The 16,869-nt window shown below is 43.0% G+C and overlaps 1 protein-coding gene across 3 annotated transcripts in view; it reads right to left on the bottom strand.

Annotated features, from left to right (window-relative positions):
- Nucleotides 1-16,869, bottom strand: part of UBR1 (ubiquitin protein ligase E3 component n-recognin 1) — a 177,901-nt gene that overhangs the window by 155,145 nt on the left and 5,887 nt on the right. For 2 of the 3 annotated variants that reach the window (XR_008657797.2, XM_063639551.1), the window contains exon 2: nucleotides 2,269-2,617. Coding sequence is in view for 2 of the 3 variants with exons in the window: in XM_063639551.1 (XP_063495621.1) it covers nucleotides 2,269-2,349 (81 nt within the window). In the remaining variant the exon portion in view is untranslated. Of the gene's footprint in view, nucleotides 1-2,268; nucleotides 2,618-16,869 lie in introns of those variants that run through there. The other variant, XM_055278900.2, reaches the window with a different exon arrangement.

Below are 16,869 nucleotides of genomic sequence, written 5' to 3'. Positions count from 1 at the left end.
ACTAAGAAGGAAGTTTAAGGAAATCACAGACTATAACCAGGGATTAGACTCTAACGGAAATTGTACGATTGCTTAAACCTCTATAAATGTCCCATACTATTTATCTTTGTCTAAGGATAAACAATAAGGAGTAGGGGGAACAACTGAGCTTATATTGCTTAACAGCAAAGTAGTAAACTTGGAAGCCAGTGTCACACCATGGCTAGAATAAAATTAACAACAGTAGTAGCTTTAAAAAGAGAAAAAGAGAAAGACAGAAAGGTAGAATGATCTGTAGGGTCTTCAGCAGATACAGAGATCAAAGCCAAAAAAGGTGTTATAAAGCTTAACAGTCACAGGTCTTCATCTATTGACATTACTCTACCTTGAATTAAAATTATCTGGGCCCTTATATTACCTGTGTCACCAGACTGCGAGTTCCTTGAGGCTATATTACACAATCTACCTACTACTTTGCAAAACCCAAAGCCCTGCCCAACGAAATCTAATAATATTTCCTGAGGTAAAGAGTTGCCACATAAATTCTAGCTCAATTCCTGTATCATTATCTCCAATTCCAAATTAGTGACGTCCAGAATGATGGGGTTTTATTGCATTATCTGGAAAAAATTAATGTATCAAAGCTTTAAATATTAGTCTTCAGATACAAAACTCTAACAATTCTTCTGACCACAGCACAATTTCCCCACTCCTTGTAACAAGCAAAACTCACAAACTACCATTAAAATGTTTCAGTTGCTTTTAAATTTGTCCTACCTCCTCATTCCTTATCATCTCAAATAAGATGCTTCCTCCTTCATGACCAGTAGTGAAGTGAATTTGAACTGCTATTTGGGGTGGAGGAAAAAGGCAAGCACTGACATAGTCAGTGGTCAAACCCTTTTCCCAACTCCCTCCCTACCTGGTTCCTACCTCCTAGACAGTCTCTTCAGTCCCTGGAGTTGACTCATTCCAGTCCCTGGAGTTGACTCATTCCGTACCTCCCTCTGTAGCTCCCTCTGTAGCTCCCTCTGTTCTTGGGTAAAACAATGCTCAATTGTATGCAGGGTTAAAAAAAAAAAAAAAAAAGTTCAAGAATGCTTTTAATCTGTAATCCCAGCACTTTGGGATGCCGAGGCAGGTTGGTCACCTGAGGTCAGGAGTTCGAGATCAGCCTGGCCAACATGGTGAAACCCCGTCTCTACCAAAAATAAAAATAAAAAAAAAATTAGCCAGGCATGGTGGCAGGCGCCTGTAATCCCAGATACTCAAGAGGCTGAGGCAGGAGAATTCCTGAACTCGGGAGGCGGAGATTGCAGTGAGCCGAGATTGTGCCACCGCACTTCAGCCTGGGCAACAAGAGCAAAACTCTGTCTCAAAAAATAAATAAAATAAAATAATGCTTTTATTAAACTACAAGCCAAAGAAACTTCAGAAAAAATGTGTATATTCCAAATCTCTAAATGCTGCTATTTAGAAAGACAAACTAATAAAACATTATGCGGTGACAGATATTTGAATATTTTCTACATATCTCCACACGAGATGCCCTGGGCATCCAGAACATTCCCTAACATTGCTCCCTATTCTTATCTTCCTCGGCAGCTTTCTCCCTGTAGCTAGTGACTCAAATTTGTTCATTATCTCTGCCTTCCCATTCTTTCAAAATGCAAGAGCAAAGTATAGATTCCGACATTAATTAATGGTATTGCTCTGGCTTAAAATATTTGGGAGTCCTTTCTTCACCTTTAAAAAGTAGCGACAGATGATGGGTTTCTCCACTGAGGGTTAGGCCTGGGGTTCCCAAAATGCTATAGGCAAGGACAATTACTACACCTCACATCTAGACATGACTTGACAGTGGCAGCACTCCCTACCAATATCAGGTCCCGGCCAGCAGGCTATGCAATACAATACCAGGTGCTACGTTCCCATCATCAAGAGTAAAGGGTTAGTACTGCTTCTATACGAAAATGGCTCTCGCTCCAACCCCGCCTCAGCCCCCACATCAAACCGTCTAATAACATCACTGGTTCTTTCTACTTCAGAATAGAGACATGCATGCTTGAGATCATCAAGAATAATACATAACAAAGTCATTATATTCCGTAGACTTGGCTGGCAGAAATGTGGGTTGCGACTAACTTTTTATTCGGTGGCTTCCTTCCAGATCAATCCAGATAACTCCCCCTCCCCAGAGCCGCCATAAGGGGTGAAGCCCCACATCCTCCTAAGCGCAGTAGGGAGGGACTGGGGGGAGGACAAAAAGACTTGCCTATAGGGACTTACAGATGTCAGACGCTGAGGGGTCTGGGGTAACTCCACGCTGATTTCCATCCTCTCCGTACCTCCAGCCTCCTCGTCCGCCATTTTGAGGGAAACTGACGCCCACAGTTGCCGACCCCCGGCCAGAGGCAAGCGGAAACCTGTGGCCGGTCGGAGAGACAGGGACGACACTTTTACGACGGCCCCTGAAGTCGGGTTTGACGCAGAATCGAGGAGCGGCTTCCGGCCCGCTTCCCGGAAGCAAGCGTCACGACGTGAAAGGACTGGAGATTTTTTTTTTCCCTCTGATTAGGCGTAGCGCTTGGTAGCTGAATAGTTGTATATCTGGGTTTGGTGCTGGGAACTGTTGCATCTACGAGGTAAAAAAAACAAAGTCAGCGTCCATTACGAAAGGAAGAAAACTTGTCAGGGGCCAAAGCAAGAACGTATCCTAGCTGGCCGGTTGTTGGCCTGGGGGTGTTTTGTATCCCAACCTCCCTGCAGTAGTTCCCCAGAGCCTACAAAATGAAAAAGAAAGTACTCACACATCTTCTATTTTTAGGATTCTACCCCGTGGGCACTTGCACATGTGTACAAAAAAGCTCGGGATCCAGCTTTATTGGGGGGCACGGGGGGAAATAACAAAAAATTGGAAACCTAGTCATTCATCGATAGAGGAAAGACAAGATATACTATGGTACATCCGCATTTTGAAATACTGTGCAGCTCTTGAGCAAGATAAATCTGCGTGAAAAGATCAAGATAAATTAAGTGAGAGAAAGAAAGCCAAGTTGCCGCAAACTATATATTTGCACACATAGGCATTTAAATGTGAAGGAATAAGTCTGAAAGGGGAAAGGACAAAGTAGTAACTCTGAGGGCCAGGATTCGGATTGGAGGAAGAAGGTGGTCAAGAGCTACTTTACCTTCATCTGTATTTTAAATTGTTTACAAAACAAATAATTTTAAAGTATATTTTTAACAAAGGGAAGAAAATAAAGCTCCAAACAATGTGAAAAGTAGAGGAGGCTTTCCAAATGCTGTGGTCCACCTTGATTTGTTGAACTTTCCTGCCTAAACAATGTTTCTGCTCAAATGAACTACCTCCTGGATGCTAAAATACTGTTTCTCCAGCCTTTTTTGCCCAACAACCACAGTAAATACATCTTATCACGGTACACCTATACAAAATTAAATGAGTATATATAGAATATGTATATATATACTGAAACTTATATTTTCTGAAACAATACTTCCAATATGTCATATTTTCTATTCAATTGCAATATGTTTATGCATTTAAGCCAAAATACTGGTCGTAGTTATTAAAGTGATACTATAACCCACAATAGGTATTGTCCCACATTTTGACAAAAATTGCCCTAAAAGTTACCTTTTCTCTTCCTGTCTCTATGCCTTTACTCCTGTAGTTCTCTTGTGCTACCCCACTCTCTTTTTCTTCTTTCATTCCTAGATAAATGAAATAGACTAGAATGTTCAGAAATAGGTCAGAGGCGGTGGCTCACGCCTGTAATCCCAGCACTTTGGGAGGCCAAGGTGAGTGGATCTCCTGAGGTCAGGAGTTTGAGACCAGCCTGGACAACACAGTGAAACCCCATGTCTACTAAAAATACAAAAATTAGCTGGGCGTGATGGCAGGTGCCTGTAATCCCAGCTACTGAGGAGGCTGAGGCAGGAAAATTGCTCCAACCCAGGAGGTGGAGTTTGCAGTGAGCCAAGATCGTGCCACTGCACTCCAGCCTGGGCTACAAGAGCAAAACTGTCTCAAAAAAAAAAGAAAGAAAAGAAAAGAAAAAAAGCCGGGCGCGGTGGCTCACACTTGTAATCCCAGCACTTTCGGAGGCCGAGGCTGGCGGATCACGAGGTCAGAAGATCGAGACCACGGTGGAACCCCGTCTCTACTAAAAATACAAAAAAAATTAGCCGGGCGTGGTGGCGGGCGCCTGTAGTCCCAGCTACTCGGAGAGGCTGAGGCAGGAGAATGGCATGCACCCGGGAGGCGGAGCTTGCAGTGTGCCAAGATTGCGCCACTGCACTCCAGCCTGGGCGCCACTGCAACCTCGCAGTGGCCAAGATAGTGCCACTGTACTCCAGCCTGGCGACAGAGTGAGACTCCATCTAAAAAACAAACAAACAAAAAACAAAAGCCAAAGACATCTTCTTGAGTTTGGTCTACACTCGAGAGGTTGGGTTTGAATCCTGATTTCACTATTTCCTTACAAAGTCAAGTCACAATCCCTGAACCTCAATTTTCTCATCTGTAACTGTGATGATAAAATTTATCCGATAAGGAGGTTATAAGAATTACACAAGAAAATGTATATGAAATTACTTTGTCAATTATCAAATGCCATACAAATGTATGGTGTTGTTATAAATAGTTGATTTATTGATTAAAGCTAGTAATGATAGGGATAGTAAAACTGCTATCTGGTTGGCTGAAGCCAAGGCAAGGATGAAATACAGTTCTCCAGATTTGTTATGACTGCTTTGTGTAAAGCATCACTGAACGGTATTCCTTTGTGTTATTTCCTCTTTAGCTCTTGCTGGGTATGCTCCAGTGATCCAAGATGCTACCAACATGCCTATTCTAACATGCTTTTTACTTTTATTTAGATAAAATAAACTCATTCCTGAGAGATGCTTATGATGCAGTAGTATTGTGTTGGGTCAGAGGTATTTTAATGTAGTTGAATTATACTTGAGCTATTCTATGTTAACATCTTCCAAGGAGATAAATAATTGATGGCCTAAACATGAAGGTCTGCATGTGGGAACTGGTGATCTCACAACAGAAGGAAGTTTAGGAACTCAGGAGGGGGATGACAGGGGACAAAGGTACAGAGGATTTGAGAGATGGAGGGAATGACAGATCTAAGCGGATAATAAGCTGATGGAGATGGAAAGGGCTTAGGCAGTCATCCCGTAAGAAAATCATTAGCCCCGGCCGGGCGCGGTGGCTCACGCCTATAATCCCAGCACCTTGGGAGGCCGAGGCGGGTGGATCACGAGGTCAGGAGATCGAGACCATCTTGGCTAACATGGTGAAACCCCGTTTCTACTAAAAATACAAAAAATTAGCCAGGCGCGGAGGCAGGCACCTGTAGCCCCAGCTACTCGGGAGGCTGAGGCAGGAGAATGGCGTGAACCCGAGAGGTGGAGGTTGCAGTGAGCCGAGATCGCGCCACTGCACTCCAGCCTGGGCAACAGAGCCAGACTGTCTCAAAAAAAAGAAAATCATTAGCCCCAAAACATTATCTCATTTACCCCTTAAAACAACCTTGTGGAAGAGAGACCACTATAATTGCCATTTTAGAGGTAAGATAATAGTGAGTCATAGGAGTTAAAGATTTGTCTGGTTACACAGTAAGTGTCAGAACTGGTTTCAACCCAGGTTAGTCTGAAGTTCTTAGCCACACTGCCTGAAGAGCCTGGTTTCAACCTGAAACTAAGGGAGTATTCCTAGCAGAGAGATAATGACAAAGGAAGGGTGGTAGAAAAATAACTCTATGAATAAAGTAATAAAAGACAGTGACCCAAAGGATCTGGCTAGGTGGGGTTAATCATATGGATAAAGAAACAGGGAGACCTAGAAAAGACTGAGTAAGATTTAAATGGATGTGCTACCTTTACCTACAATTTCCAGAACTGCCCTATCATTTCGCTAATGCCACAACTGAGGGTCAAGAATGAGAAAGATGAGAACATAGTTAATTGTTCTCATCTTATTGTAATTTTGGAAGAGGAGAAAAGAACAAAAGAAGTGAGTGAAGAAAGCAAGGACTTGTGATCTCTATGGAAGGGCAAATGGAGTTGTTAAAGAAGAGTCTAACATCCTTCCAGGCAGGAGACAAAGTAAAAAGGGAAATGACTAGAAAAGAGTGAAGGGAAGAAGGGGAGAAGGGGAAATTATTGGAAATAGAAAGATAAGTCTCAATGTGAGGAGGAAAGAAGAGAAAAGGAACATGACATTCATTCATTAGTTTCAGACAGTTTAAATGAAGACACAATTGGGTAAATTTATTCAAATGGTCATGTTCCTGTCATAAATATGCACACACACACACACACACACAAAACTCAGTTGAGTGGCATAAGTTGAGTGACAGCTTAGTCCCAGGAACTACTTTGCACCAGAACCTATAGTAACAAAGAAGAGATATTATAACTTATTTTATGCCATGTCACTTTAATATATACAGTTGTCCCTTGGTAAATGCCAGGGATTGGGTCCAGGACCCCCAGAGTATATAAAAACCCATGCATACTCACGTCTCACAGTCAGCCCTGCAAAACCTGCATGTACAAAAAGCCCTCTCTATGCTCAGGTTTCCCCTGAATAGTATATTTTATTTTATTTTATTAACATTATTATTATTTGAGACAAAGTCTCACCCCATCACCCAGGCTGGAGTGCAGTGACACAATCTCAGCTCACTTCAGCCTCTGCCTCCCAGGTTCAAGCGATTCACATACCTCAGCCTCCCAAGTAACTGCGATTACAGGCATGCGCCACCATGCCTGGCTAATTTTTGTATTTTATTTTTATTATTTTTTTATTTTTTTGAGATGGAGTCTGGCTCTGTCGCCTGGGCTGGAGTGCAGTGGCCCAGTCTCGGCTCACTGCAACTTCCGCCTCCCAGGTTCAAGCGATTCTCCTGCCTCAGCCTCCTGAGCAGCTGGGATTACAGACATGTGCGACCACACCTGCCTACTTTTTGTATTTTTAGTAGAGACAGGTTTTACCATGTTGGCCAGGCTGGTCTCAAACTCTTGACCTCAGGCGATCCGCCTGCCTAGGCCTCCCAAAGTGCTGGGATTACAGGTGTGAGCCACCACACCCAGCCTGAATATTGTATTTTCGATCCTCACTTGGTTGAAAAAAATCTGCATGTAAGTGGACCCATGCAGTTCAAACCTGTTGTTCAAGGTTCAACTATATAATCTTTTCCCAGGCATCCAGTTTCCCAAGGAACCAACTGTCTTTGTCTGTTCAGGCTGCTATCACAGAGTAACATAAGTTGACTATCATATAACCAACAGAAATTTATGTATCACTGTTCTGAATGCTGGGAAGTCCGAGATCAAGGGAGATTCAGTGTCTGGTGAGGGTCTTCTTTCTGGCTTATGGACGGCGCCTTCTAGCTGTGTTCTCACATGGTAGAGAGGGCAAAACACCTCTCTGGAGCCTGTTTTATAAGGGTATGAATACCATTCGTGAGGGCTTTACCCTCATGACCTAATCACCTCCCAAAGGCTCACCTCCTAATACCATCTACCATAGGGGTTAGGGTGTCAACATATGAATTTTGGGGAACATAAAACATTCAGACCATAGCAACAATTTGTGTGAAAGTCTCTTTGGTCCCAATGGGGTGGCTCACACCTATAATCCCAACAGTTTGGGAAACTGAGGCCAGCGGATTGCTTGAGCCCTGGAGTTCAAGACCAGCCTGGGCAACATAGTGAAACCCTTTCTCTATCAAAAAAAACAAAAAATTTGGTGTGGTGGTGTGTGTCTGTAATCCCAGCTACTTAGGGGGCTGAGGTGGGAGGATTGCTTGAGCCCAGGAGGTCCAGGCTGCAGTGAGCCATGTTCGAGCCACTGCAATCCAGCCTGGGTGATTGAGCAAGACCTCCTGTGCTCAAGTGATCCTTTATGCCATGTCTTTTAAAATTTTTTTTTATTTTACTTTAAGTTCTAGGGTACCCATGCACAACGTGCAGGTTTGTTACATAGGTATACATGTGCCATGTTGGTTTGCTGCACCCATCAACTCGTCATTTACATTAGTTATTTCTCCTAATGCTATCCCTCCCCCTGCCATGTCTTACTAACATAAATCGGGGTGGTGTGAGGGGGTCATGTGTGTGTGTGTGTGTTGGTTGGTTATACCAAAATTTTCAGTAACTATTAAGAGTAGTGTTAAACAAACAAAAAAAAGTAAAGTGTTAATTTTTTTTCTTCAATGTTCACTGTAACTTTTCCTTAGTGAATTCTAGTTGTGTTTGAATAGTTTGGTCTGAAAATACTAGATTTTAAGTTCAAAATAACTTTATCTTTGAATATAATTACCTTTACATAATAAAATATACCTTTTTGCCTACAACTCTTCACAGTAATTTGATGCGATAAAGAGATTTTAGGCAACTACCTGCTAATAGTTTATGCCAGATTTTGACAAACTGTGATTAGTCCAACTATGGTCGTTTTTTGACTTCCCTGAGCTAAGAATAGTTTTTACGTTTTTTAATGGTTGAAAAAAATCGAAAGAATAGTAACATTTTGTGACACAAGAAAGTTATTCAAAATTTATATTTCAGTGTCCATAAAGTTTTATAGAGATACTACTACCATGGCTGCTCTCCCAGTGCAACGGCAGAGCTGAGTACTTGTAACAAGGCTCACGTACTATCTGGCCATTTACAGAAAAGGTTTACTTACCCCTTTTCCTGTAATATAATCATCATTTAGCTATACAATCAGAACTCAGGGTAGAATTCAGCTCTACTCTGAATAGAAACTCTACAGTCACACTAAGGTCAACTCTGAATATTGACCTAACCAAAGCTGATACAAATTGTTTTGGAAGGATGGGGTGTGGGAGTACGAATGAAAGTGGTCCTTGCAGCATTTCTTGCGGTCGTTGTGAGAGGGTTAATCTCACCTCTTCCTTAGTGGGAATTGGTAGATATCATTTGATCCTGAAAGCCCACAGCTATCACTATTGGCAGGTCAAGGGAGATAAGGAGGTCAAAAACAAGAGTGAGCTCCAGCATTCAAAAGACTACTCTGGTAGGTGTAAATGGGGAACACTTGAGACAGTTTCTTTGTAGTAAACAACAGGGGTTTCTTTTTAGCGGCAAATGTGTTGAAATACTTGCCCCCTTAAACTGAATGTATGGATAGTTTGAGTAAAATAAAAGTGTTGGGAAATAGAGCCACTAGTTTCCCCACACGGCATGGCCTTGTCCCCCTGACAGTGTTCCTGACAGGAGAGTCCAGACCTCTCTTCACATACCTCCAGTGCCTGGGTTGAGTAAAGAGGGTTGCCACTTATCCAGAGCGCCCGATTCATCCCTGAATAGTGAAGTTCAGTTCAGCTTCTACCGAGTCCCACCCAGGTCCGTGGTGTATCAGTCCAGCTTCTACTGAGTCCCACCTAGTTCCGTGGTTTTCTCCCTGTTCCTGGCTCTGCCCTCTCTGCCCTACTCACCTCCCACCCACTTCCCTAAGCATTGAAGTCCAAACGTAAATCCTTCCAGTTTTTGGCGCCCGGGTATTTGACTTGCGCTCCTTTAATGTGGTATTCTGCCTCTCCTTTTCCTGGCCGCCTCCCTGGGACCTAGCTCCAGCTCACCAGCATCGGCTCCTCACGCTCAGTGTTCAGGAGGTATCATCATATCATGGGCTGATGGGAATGACGGGAGAGAAACCTTAGCTCAGTGTGAGTCCCCACGGAAACCGCGCCAACCCCGACCGGGGGCGTGGCCAGCGGGAAGGGGCGGGTCCCCTCTCGAATATCCCGCCCGGCTCCGGGAATGTCACCGACGCTCTGGGGCTTTTGCTAAGAAGCGCTCGCCCAGGAGGAGGCAGCGCAAATTGGTGAACAGGGCGGCGTGTCCTTACACGGGCACGAACTCGCGAGGTCCTGTGAGTAGGTGATACTCTCCTGGCCCCGGTGTCTTCCCCTGCTTAATGAGAGGCATCTCCTGGCTCCACAGTATAGACTGTCAGGACTTGACTGTCCTCTAAAGAGAATCATAATCCAGTCCCAAGTTCTTGGATAAAATGAATTTATCTTAGATTATGGGAAAACACATTGCGTGTGTGTGTGTGTGTGTGTGTGTGTGTGTGTGTGTGTGTTTAAAGACTACTTCAGAAAATTGAGAAAATGTAAATGATGGCAGATAGGACTTGAATAAATATAAAGGTAAAAATATTATAAATATGGTATTAAGCATTTGGAATTGGAGGTTTCCATTTGTAAAAGTTGCCAATTATTTTTAGAGTTTCTAGTAAAATCATATCCCAGCTTCCTGTTACTCTTTCATTTGCAAAGGTGATAATTCTTTGCCTTTTATTCATCTTGCTCATTGACTAGAGTTCCCAGATTATCTCTAATGGGACTAGTATATCCCTTGTGTACAAACATTGCCTTCCTTTTTTTTTTTTTTTTTTTTTTCTTTGAGACGGAGTCTCGCTCTTTCGCCCAGGCTGGACTGCAGTGGCGCTATCTTGGCTCACTGCAAGCTCCGCCTCCCAGGTTCATGCCATTCTCCTGCCTCAGCCTCCTGAGTAGCTGGGATTACAGGTGCCCGCCACCGCGCCCGGCTAATTTTTTGTATTTTCAGTTGGAGTTTCGCTCTTGTCACCCAGGCTGGAGTGCAGTGGCGCGATCTCAGCTCACTGCAACCTCCGCCTCCTGGGTTCAAGAGATTCTCTTGCCTTGGCCTCCCAAGTAGCTGGGATTACAGGCATCTTTAACATTAAAGACTGTTTTTCATTTTGCTTCATCTTTGGTCTGTTGGTAATGTAGATATTGAGAACCCTTGAGCATGACTTTAAAATGGCAGCAACTTGAATCTTGAAGTATTGGAACACCGGTGTAAACATGAAACACCTTTACACCCATGTATGGATGTGCCATTTTATTTTCTATGACCCTTATTGTGGAGTCTTTACTGTAGTTTGTTTCTGGTTTTCTTCTATTATAAACTTTGCCTTAATAAATGTACCTACTGGTAAATCTCTCCACACACATCTTTCCTTAGGATAAGTTATTCTAAGTACAAATAACAGGTCAAAGAAATGTATATTTTAAAACATTTCAGGCCGGGCGCGGTGGCTCATGCCTGTAATCCTAGCACTTTGGGAGGCCGAGGTGGGAGGATCACGAGGTCAGGAGATCAAGACCATCCTGGCTAACACAGTGAAACCCCGTCTCTACCAAAAATACAAAAAAATGAGCCAGGTGCAGTGGCAGGTGCCTGTAGTCCCAGCTACTGGGGAGGCTGAGGCAGAAGAATGACATGAACCCAGGAGGCATGCAGTGAGCCGAGATCGTGCCACTGCACTCCAGCCTGGGCGACAGAGCGAGGCTCTGTCTCAATAAATAAATAAATAAATAAAACATTTAATGGAGAAAAATAGAAAAATAGTGTATACATTTATTATTATTATTATTATTATTATTATTTTGAGATGGAGTCTTGCTCTGTTGCCCAGGCTGGAGTGCAGTGGCATGATGGTGGCTCACTGCAGCCTCCGCCTCCTGGGTTCAAGTGATTCTCCTGCCTCAACCTCTCAAGTAGCTGGGACTACAGGAGTGCACCACCATGGCCAGCTAATTTTTTTGTTAAGACCAGCCCAGGCTGGTCTTAAATTTCTGACCTCAAGGGATTCTCCTGCCTAGACCTCTGAAAACGCTGGGATTATAGGTGTGAGCCACTGAGTCTAGTCTTTTCCTGAAAAAAAAATTTTTTTTTTTGAGACAAAGTCTCACTCTGTCACCCAGCCTGGAGTGCAGTGGCACAATCTTGTCTCGCTGCAACCTCCGCCCCCTGGGTTCAAGCGATTCTCCTGCCTCAGCCTCCTGAATATCTGGGATTACAGGTGTGCACCACCAGGCCCAGCTAATTTTTTGTATTTTTAGTAGAGACAAGGGTTTCACCAAGTTGGCCAGGCTGGCCTTGAATTCCTGACCTCAAATGATCTGCCCACCTCAGCCTCCCAAAGTGCTCAGATTACAGGCACGAGCCATTGCACCCAGACTTCCTGAATATTTTTGATCCACAGTTGGTTGAATCCACAGATGCAGAACCCATGGATATGGAGGGCCGATTGTACATCCATACGGTAAAACCATCACTACTATCCATCTCCAGACTTTTTTCACCTGGCAAAACTGAAACAATGTACCTATTAAACATTAACTCCCCATCCCCACTTCCTCCCAGTCTCTGCAAACCACCATTCCACTTTCTGTCTCTGTGAATTTGACTACTCTAGGTACCTTATATAAGTGGAATCACACAGTATTTATCTTTTTGCGACTGGCTTATTTCACTTAGTATAATGTCCTTAAGTTTGATCCATGCTGTAATAAGTCAGAAATTCCTTGATCTGTGATTTTTTTACTTTTGCAGGTGTTTCAGGTTTCTTGTAAAGAGCATTGATTACCTAGATGAAATTCTTCCCAAATTTCTGTTTTGTTAAGGAATAAAAGGAGTGCTGCTTCAAAAGCTTAAAAAGCGTATATACCTAAAGTAAAATAGTTCATCCTACCATAAAAACACATGCATGCAAATATTTACTGCAGCACTATTCACAATAGCAAAGACATGGCATCAACCTAAATGCCCATCAATGATAGATGGGATAATGGAAATGTGGTACACATAGACAATGGAATACTACACAGCCATAAAAAAGAATGAGATTATGTCCTTTGCTGCAACATGGATGGATCTGGAGACCATTATCCTAAGCAAACTAATGCAGGAACAGAAAACCAAATACCACACGTTCTCGCTTAAAAGTGTGAGCTAAACAACGAGAACACATAGACACAAAGAGGGAAATGACAGACACGGACCTACTTGAGGGTAGAAGGTAGGAGGAGGGAGAGGATCAGAAAAAAAAATACCTGTTGGGTACTGTGCTTATTATCTGGGTGACTAAATAATCTGTACACCAAACCCCTGTGACATGTAGTTTAGCTGAATAACAATCCTGCACCTGTACCCCTAAAACTAAAATAAAAGTTAAAAAAAAAGCTTTAAAAATGTCTAGTACACACCAGTGTTCATTGTAGCATCATACACAATAGCCAAAAGGGGAAAACAACCCAGGTATCCATCAACAGATGAATGGATAAACAAAATGTGGTCTATACATACAATGCAATATTATTCAGCCTTAAACGGAAGGAAATTGTGGCATATGCTACAACACGGATGATTGAAGCCATTATGTTAAGGGCTGATGGTTGCATAACAATATGGATGTACTTAATTGCACTGAATTACACAACGTCTCACTCTATTGCTTGGGCTGGAGTGCAGTGGCGCAAAATTTCGGCTCGCTGCAGCCTTGACCACCAGGGTTTAGGTGATCCTCCCACCTCAGCCTCCCAGGTAGCTGAGACTACAGGCATGTGCCCACCACACCCAGCTAATTTTTTGTATTTTTAGTAGAGACGGGGTTTTGCCATGTTGTGCAGGCTGGTCTCAAGCTCCTGGGCTCAAGCAATCTGCCTGCCTTGGCCTCCCAAAGTGTTGGGATTACAGGGGTGAGCCACTGTGCTCAGCCTATTTTACCACAGTTTAAAAAAATAATTAAAAAAAATCTTAATCCCAGCACTTTGGGAGGCCGAGGCAGGCGGATTACTTGAGGCCAGGAGTTTGAGGCGAGCCTGGCCAACCTGGGAAACCGCGTCTCTACTAAAAAATACAAAAATTAGCCATACGTCGTGGCCCATGTCTGCAATCCCAGCTACTTGGGAGGCTGAGGCACAAGAATTGCTGGAACCCAGGAGGTGGAGGTTGCAGGGAGCCCATATTGTGCCACTGCACTCCAGCCTGGATGACAGACAGACCTAGACTCTGTTTCAAAAACAAAAACAAACAAACAAACTTTATACATACGCAACCTGTTTTAATTACATTACTTTAGCTCTCTATATAAATGACTTCACAAAACGATTTAATACTATATTTTTGTATTTTTAACAAAGTCAGTAAGACAGTGATTTGAAGACAATTATGGCCGGGTGTAGTGACTCACGCTTGTGATCCTAGCATTTTGGGAGGCCAAGGCGGGTGGATCACTTGAGGTCAGGAGTTTGAAACCAGCCTAGCCAACATGGAGAAACCCTGTCTCTACTAAAAATATTTTTTAAAATTAGTCAGGTGTGGTGGCAGGCACCTGTAATCCCAACTACTTGGGAGGCTGAAGCAGGAGAATCGCTTGAACCCAGGAGGTGGAAGTTGCAGTGAGCCAAGATCGCGTCATTGTACTCCAGCCTGGGCAACAAGAGCAAAACTCTATCCTCCACCCCCTGACCCCTCCCCCCAAAAAAAGACAATTTCTGCATCTTATGTTTATGAGAGTCACTTAATTCGATATATGGCTGTTGGTGACAATGTACATTGTACTGTAAAATGTCTGAGTGATACATTCTCCCTTGACTTTGGTTCTAGGTAAGTTTGCTTTCATGGTGAATTGCTGCCTGCTTTCCTTATAACAATAACTCTATTTACCTTTCTGCTTTGACTGTCAGGAACTGAGACACCTTTTTTTGCTGAATTGAAGTGATTAGCTGATCAAACCAGTATTTCCCTGGAGAATCATTAACCACAAATAAATAAATAATTTCCTGTTCCTATTCACTTTGAACACCATGAGTGAAGTGGCTTGGTTGGAGTACAGTGTGTGAAATTGAGACTGCTGGCCTTTGTGACTTCGGACCTTGTCCAAATACTTTAACAGCATGATTCTTCCTCTTGTTGTGCCCCATTTCTAGAAAATGATTTCCTGTATCTCTGAGGTTTCTCTAATGTTACGGGAAGTCAGGGACCCCAAACGGAGGGACTGTCTGGAGCCATGGCAGAGGAACATAAATTGTAAAGATTGCATGGACATTTATCAGTTCCCAAATAATACTTTTATAATTTCTTATGCCTGTCTTTACTTTAATCTCTTAATCCTGTTATCTTCATAAGCTAAGGATATACATCACCTCAGGACCACTGTGATAATTGTGTTAACTGCACAAATTGATTGTAAAACATGTGTGTTTGAACAATATGAAATCAGTGCACCTTGAAACAGAACAGAATAACAGCGATTTTTAGGGAACAAGGGAAGACAACCATAAGGTCTGACTGCCTGCAGGGTCAGGCAAAAAGAGCCATATTTTTCTTCTTGCAGAGAGCCTATAAACGGATGTGCAAGTAGGAGAGATATCACTAAATTCTTTTCCTAGCAAGGAATATTAATATTAATACCCTGGGAAAGGAATGCATTCCTGGAGGGCGGTCTATAAACGGCGGCTCTGGGAGTGTCTGTCTTAGGTGGTTGAGATAAGGACTGAGATATGCCCTGGCCTCCTGCAGTACCCTCAGGCTTACTAGGGTGGGGAAAAACTCTGCCCTGGTAAATTTGTGGTCAGACCAGTTCTCTGCTCTCAAACCCTGTTTTCTGTTATTTAAGATGTTTATCAAGACAATATGTGCACCGCTGAACATAGTTCTGCTTTTGCCCTTTGCCTTGTGATCTTTGTTGGACCCTTATTAGTAGTTCTGCTTTTTGCCCTTTGAAGCATGTGATCTTTGTACCTACTCCCTGTTCTTACACTCCCTCCCCTTTTGAAACCCTTAATAAAAAACTTGCGGTTTGAGGCTCAGGTGGGCATCATGGTCCTCCCAATATGTGATGTCACACCTGGTGGCCCAGCTGTAAAATTCCTCTCTTTGTACTCTTTCTCTTTATTTCACAGCCAGCTGACACTTATGGAAATAGAAAGAACCTACGTTGAAATATCAGGGGTGGGTTCCCCCAATACTCTAAGGTTTTTCAAATGCATTTTACATATGCCACATTGCTTGGGTTTTAAATTAGATCATCTCAATCATGTCTCCCAAATTTGGTTTTAAAATATCCTTCCACATGTTTTCTAGTGGTGTAGTATTAGATAAAACCAAAACCAAAATTTTATTTTATTGATATGGGTAATGTGCTCCATTCATACATTATGGCCCTGGTCCCTCAGTCACTAGGTTCCACATTTTGGCACTATTTTAACAAAAAACTCTTATTTTCTTCCCCTGAATATCCAATTAGGTGCCATGTTCTATAGTTTTTATTTTTAAAATTATTGTTACATCTGATGATTCCTTTCTAATCTCAATGTCGTATTTTCCCATCTTTTTTCTTCAGGTCTTTGTAATTACCCCACTACCTGGATTATTGCAATCTCTTTCCAACAGGATTCTCTCTTACACCTATCCTCTGGACAGCCAGTTCTCTATGCCCTTGCCAGATCCATCTTGCCAAAGCAGAACTCTGCTGTCTTCACTCTTGGCATTTACAAAGGCCTTCCTCAATGTGCCTCAAGCCAAGGGTCTGGTCTAATTACCATTATTCCTCTTGGCATAGCCTAGCCAAACTGAAACACTCACTGTCCCTGCAACATGCCCTGCACTTTCTCATCCTAATGCTTTGGTTCCTGTTGTTAGGTCTTAGTGCAAAGTGCTTTTACCCACCCCAACCTCAATCTCTGCCAGCCAAGAAATATTACCCATCCTTTATATGTGGCCTCCATAATTAAATTTTCTTGATTCTTTCCAAAGATGTACTCTCTCCTAGTTTGTTGTTGTTGTTGTTTGAGACGGAGTCTCGCTCTGTCACCCAGGCTGGAGTGCAGTGGTCCAATCTCGGTTCACTGCAACCTCCACCTACTGGGTTCAAGTGATTCTCCTGCCTCAGCCTCCCGAGTAGCTGGGACTACAGGCACGCACCACCATGCCTGGCTAATTTTTTTGTATTTTTAGTAGAGACGGACTTTCATCCTGTTAGCTAGGATGGTCTCGATCTCCTGA

Source organism: Symphalangus syndactylus, chromosome 5 (assembly GCF_028878055.3).
Source record: "Symphalangus syndactylus isolate Jambi chromosome 5, NHGRI_mSymSyn1-v2.1_pri, whole genome shotgun sequence".
Classification (NCBI taxonomy): Eukaryota; Metazoa; Chordata; class Mammalia; order Primates; family Hylobatidae; genus Symphalangus; species Symphalangus syndactylus.
The sequence above is the reverse complement of the archived record's forward strand: the minus strand, read 5'-3'. Positions and strand labels throughout refer to the sequence as shown.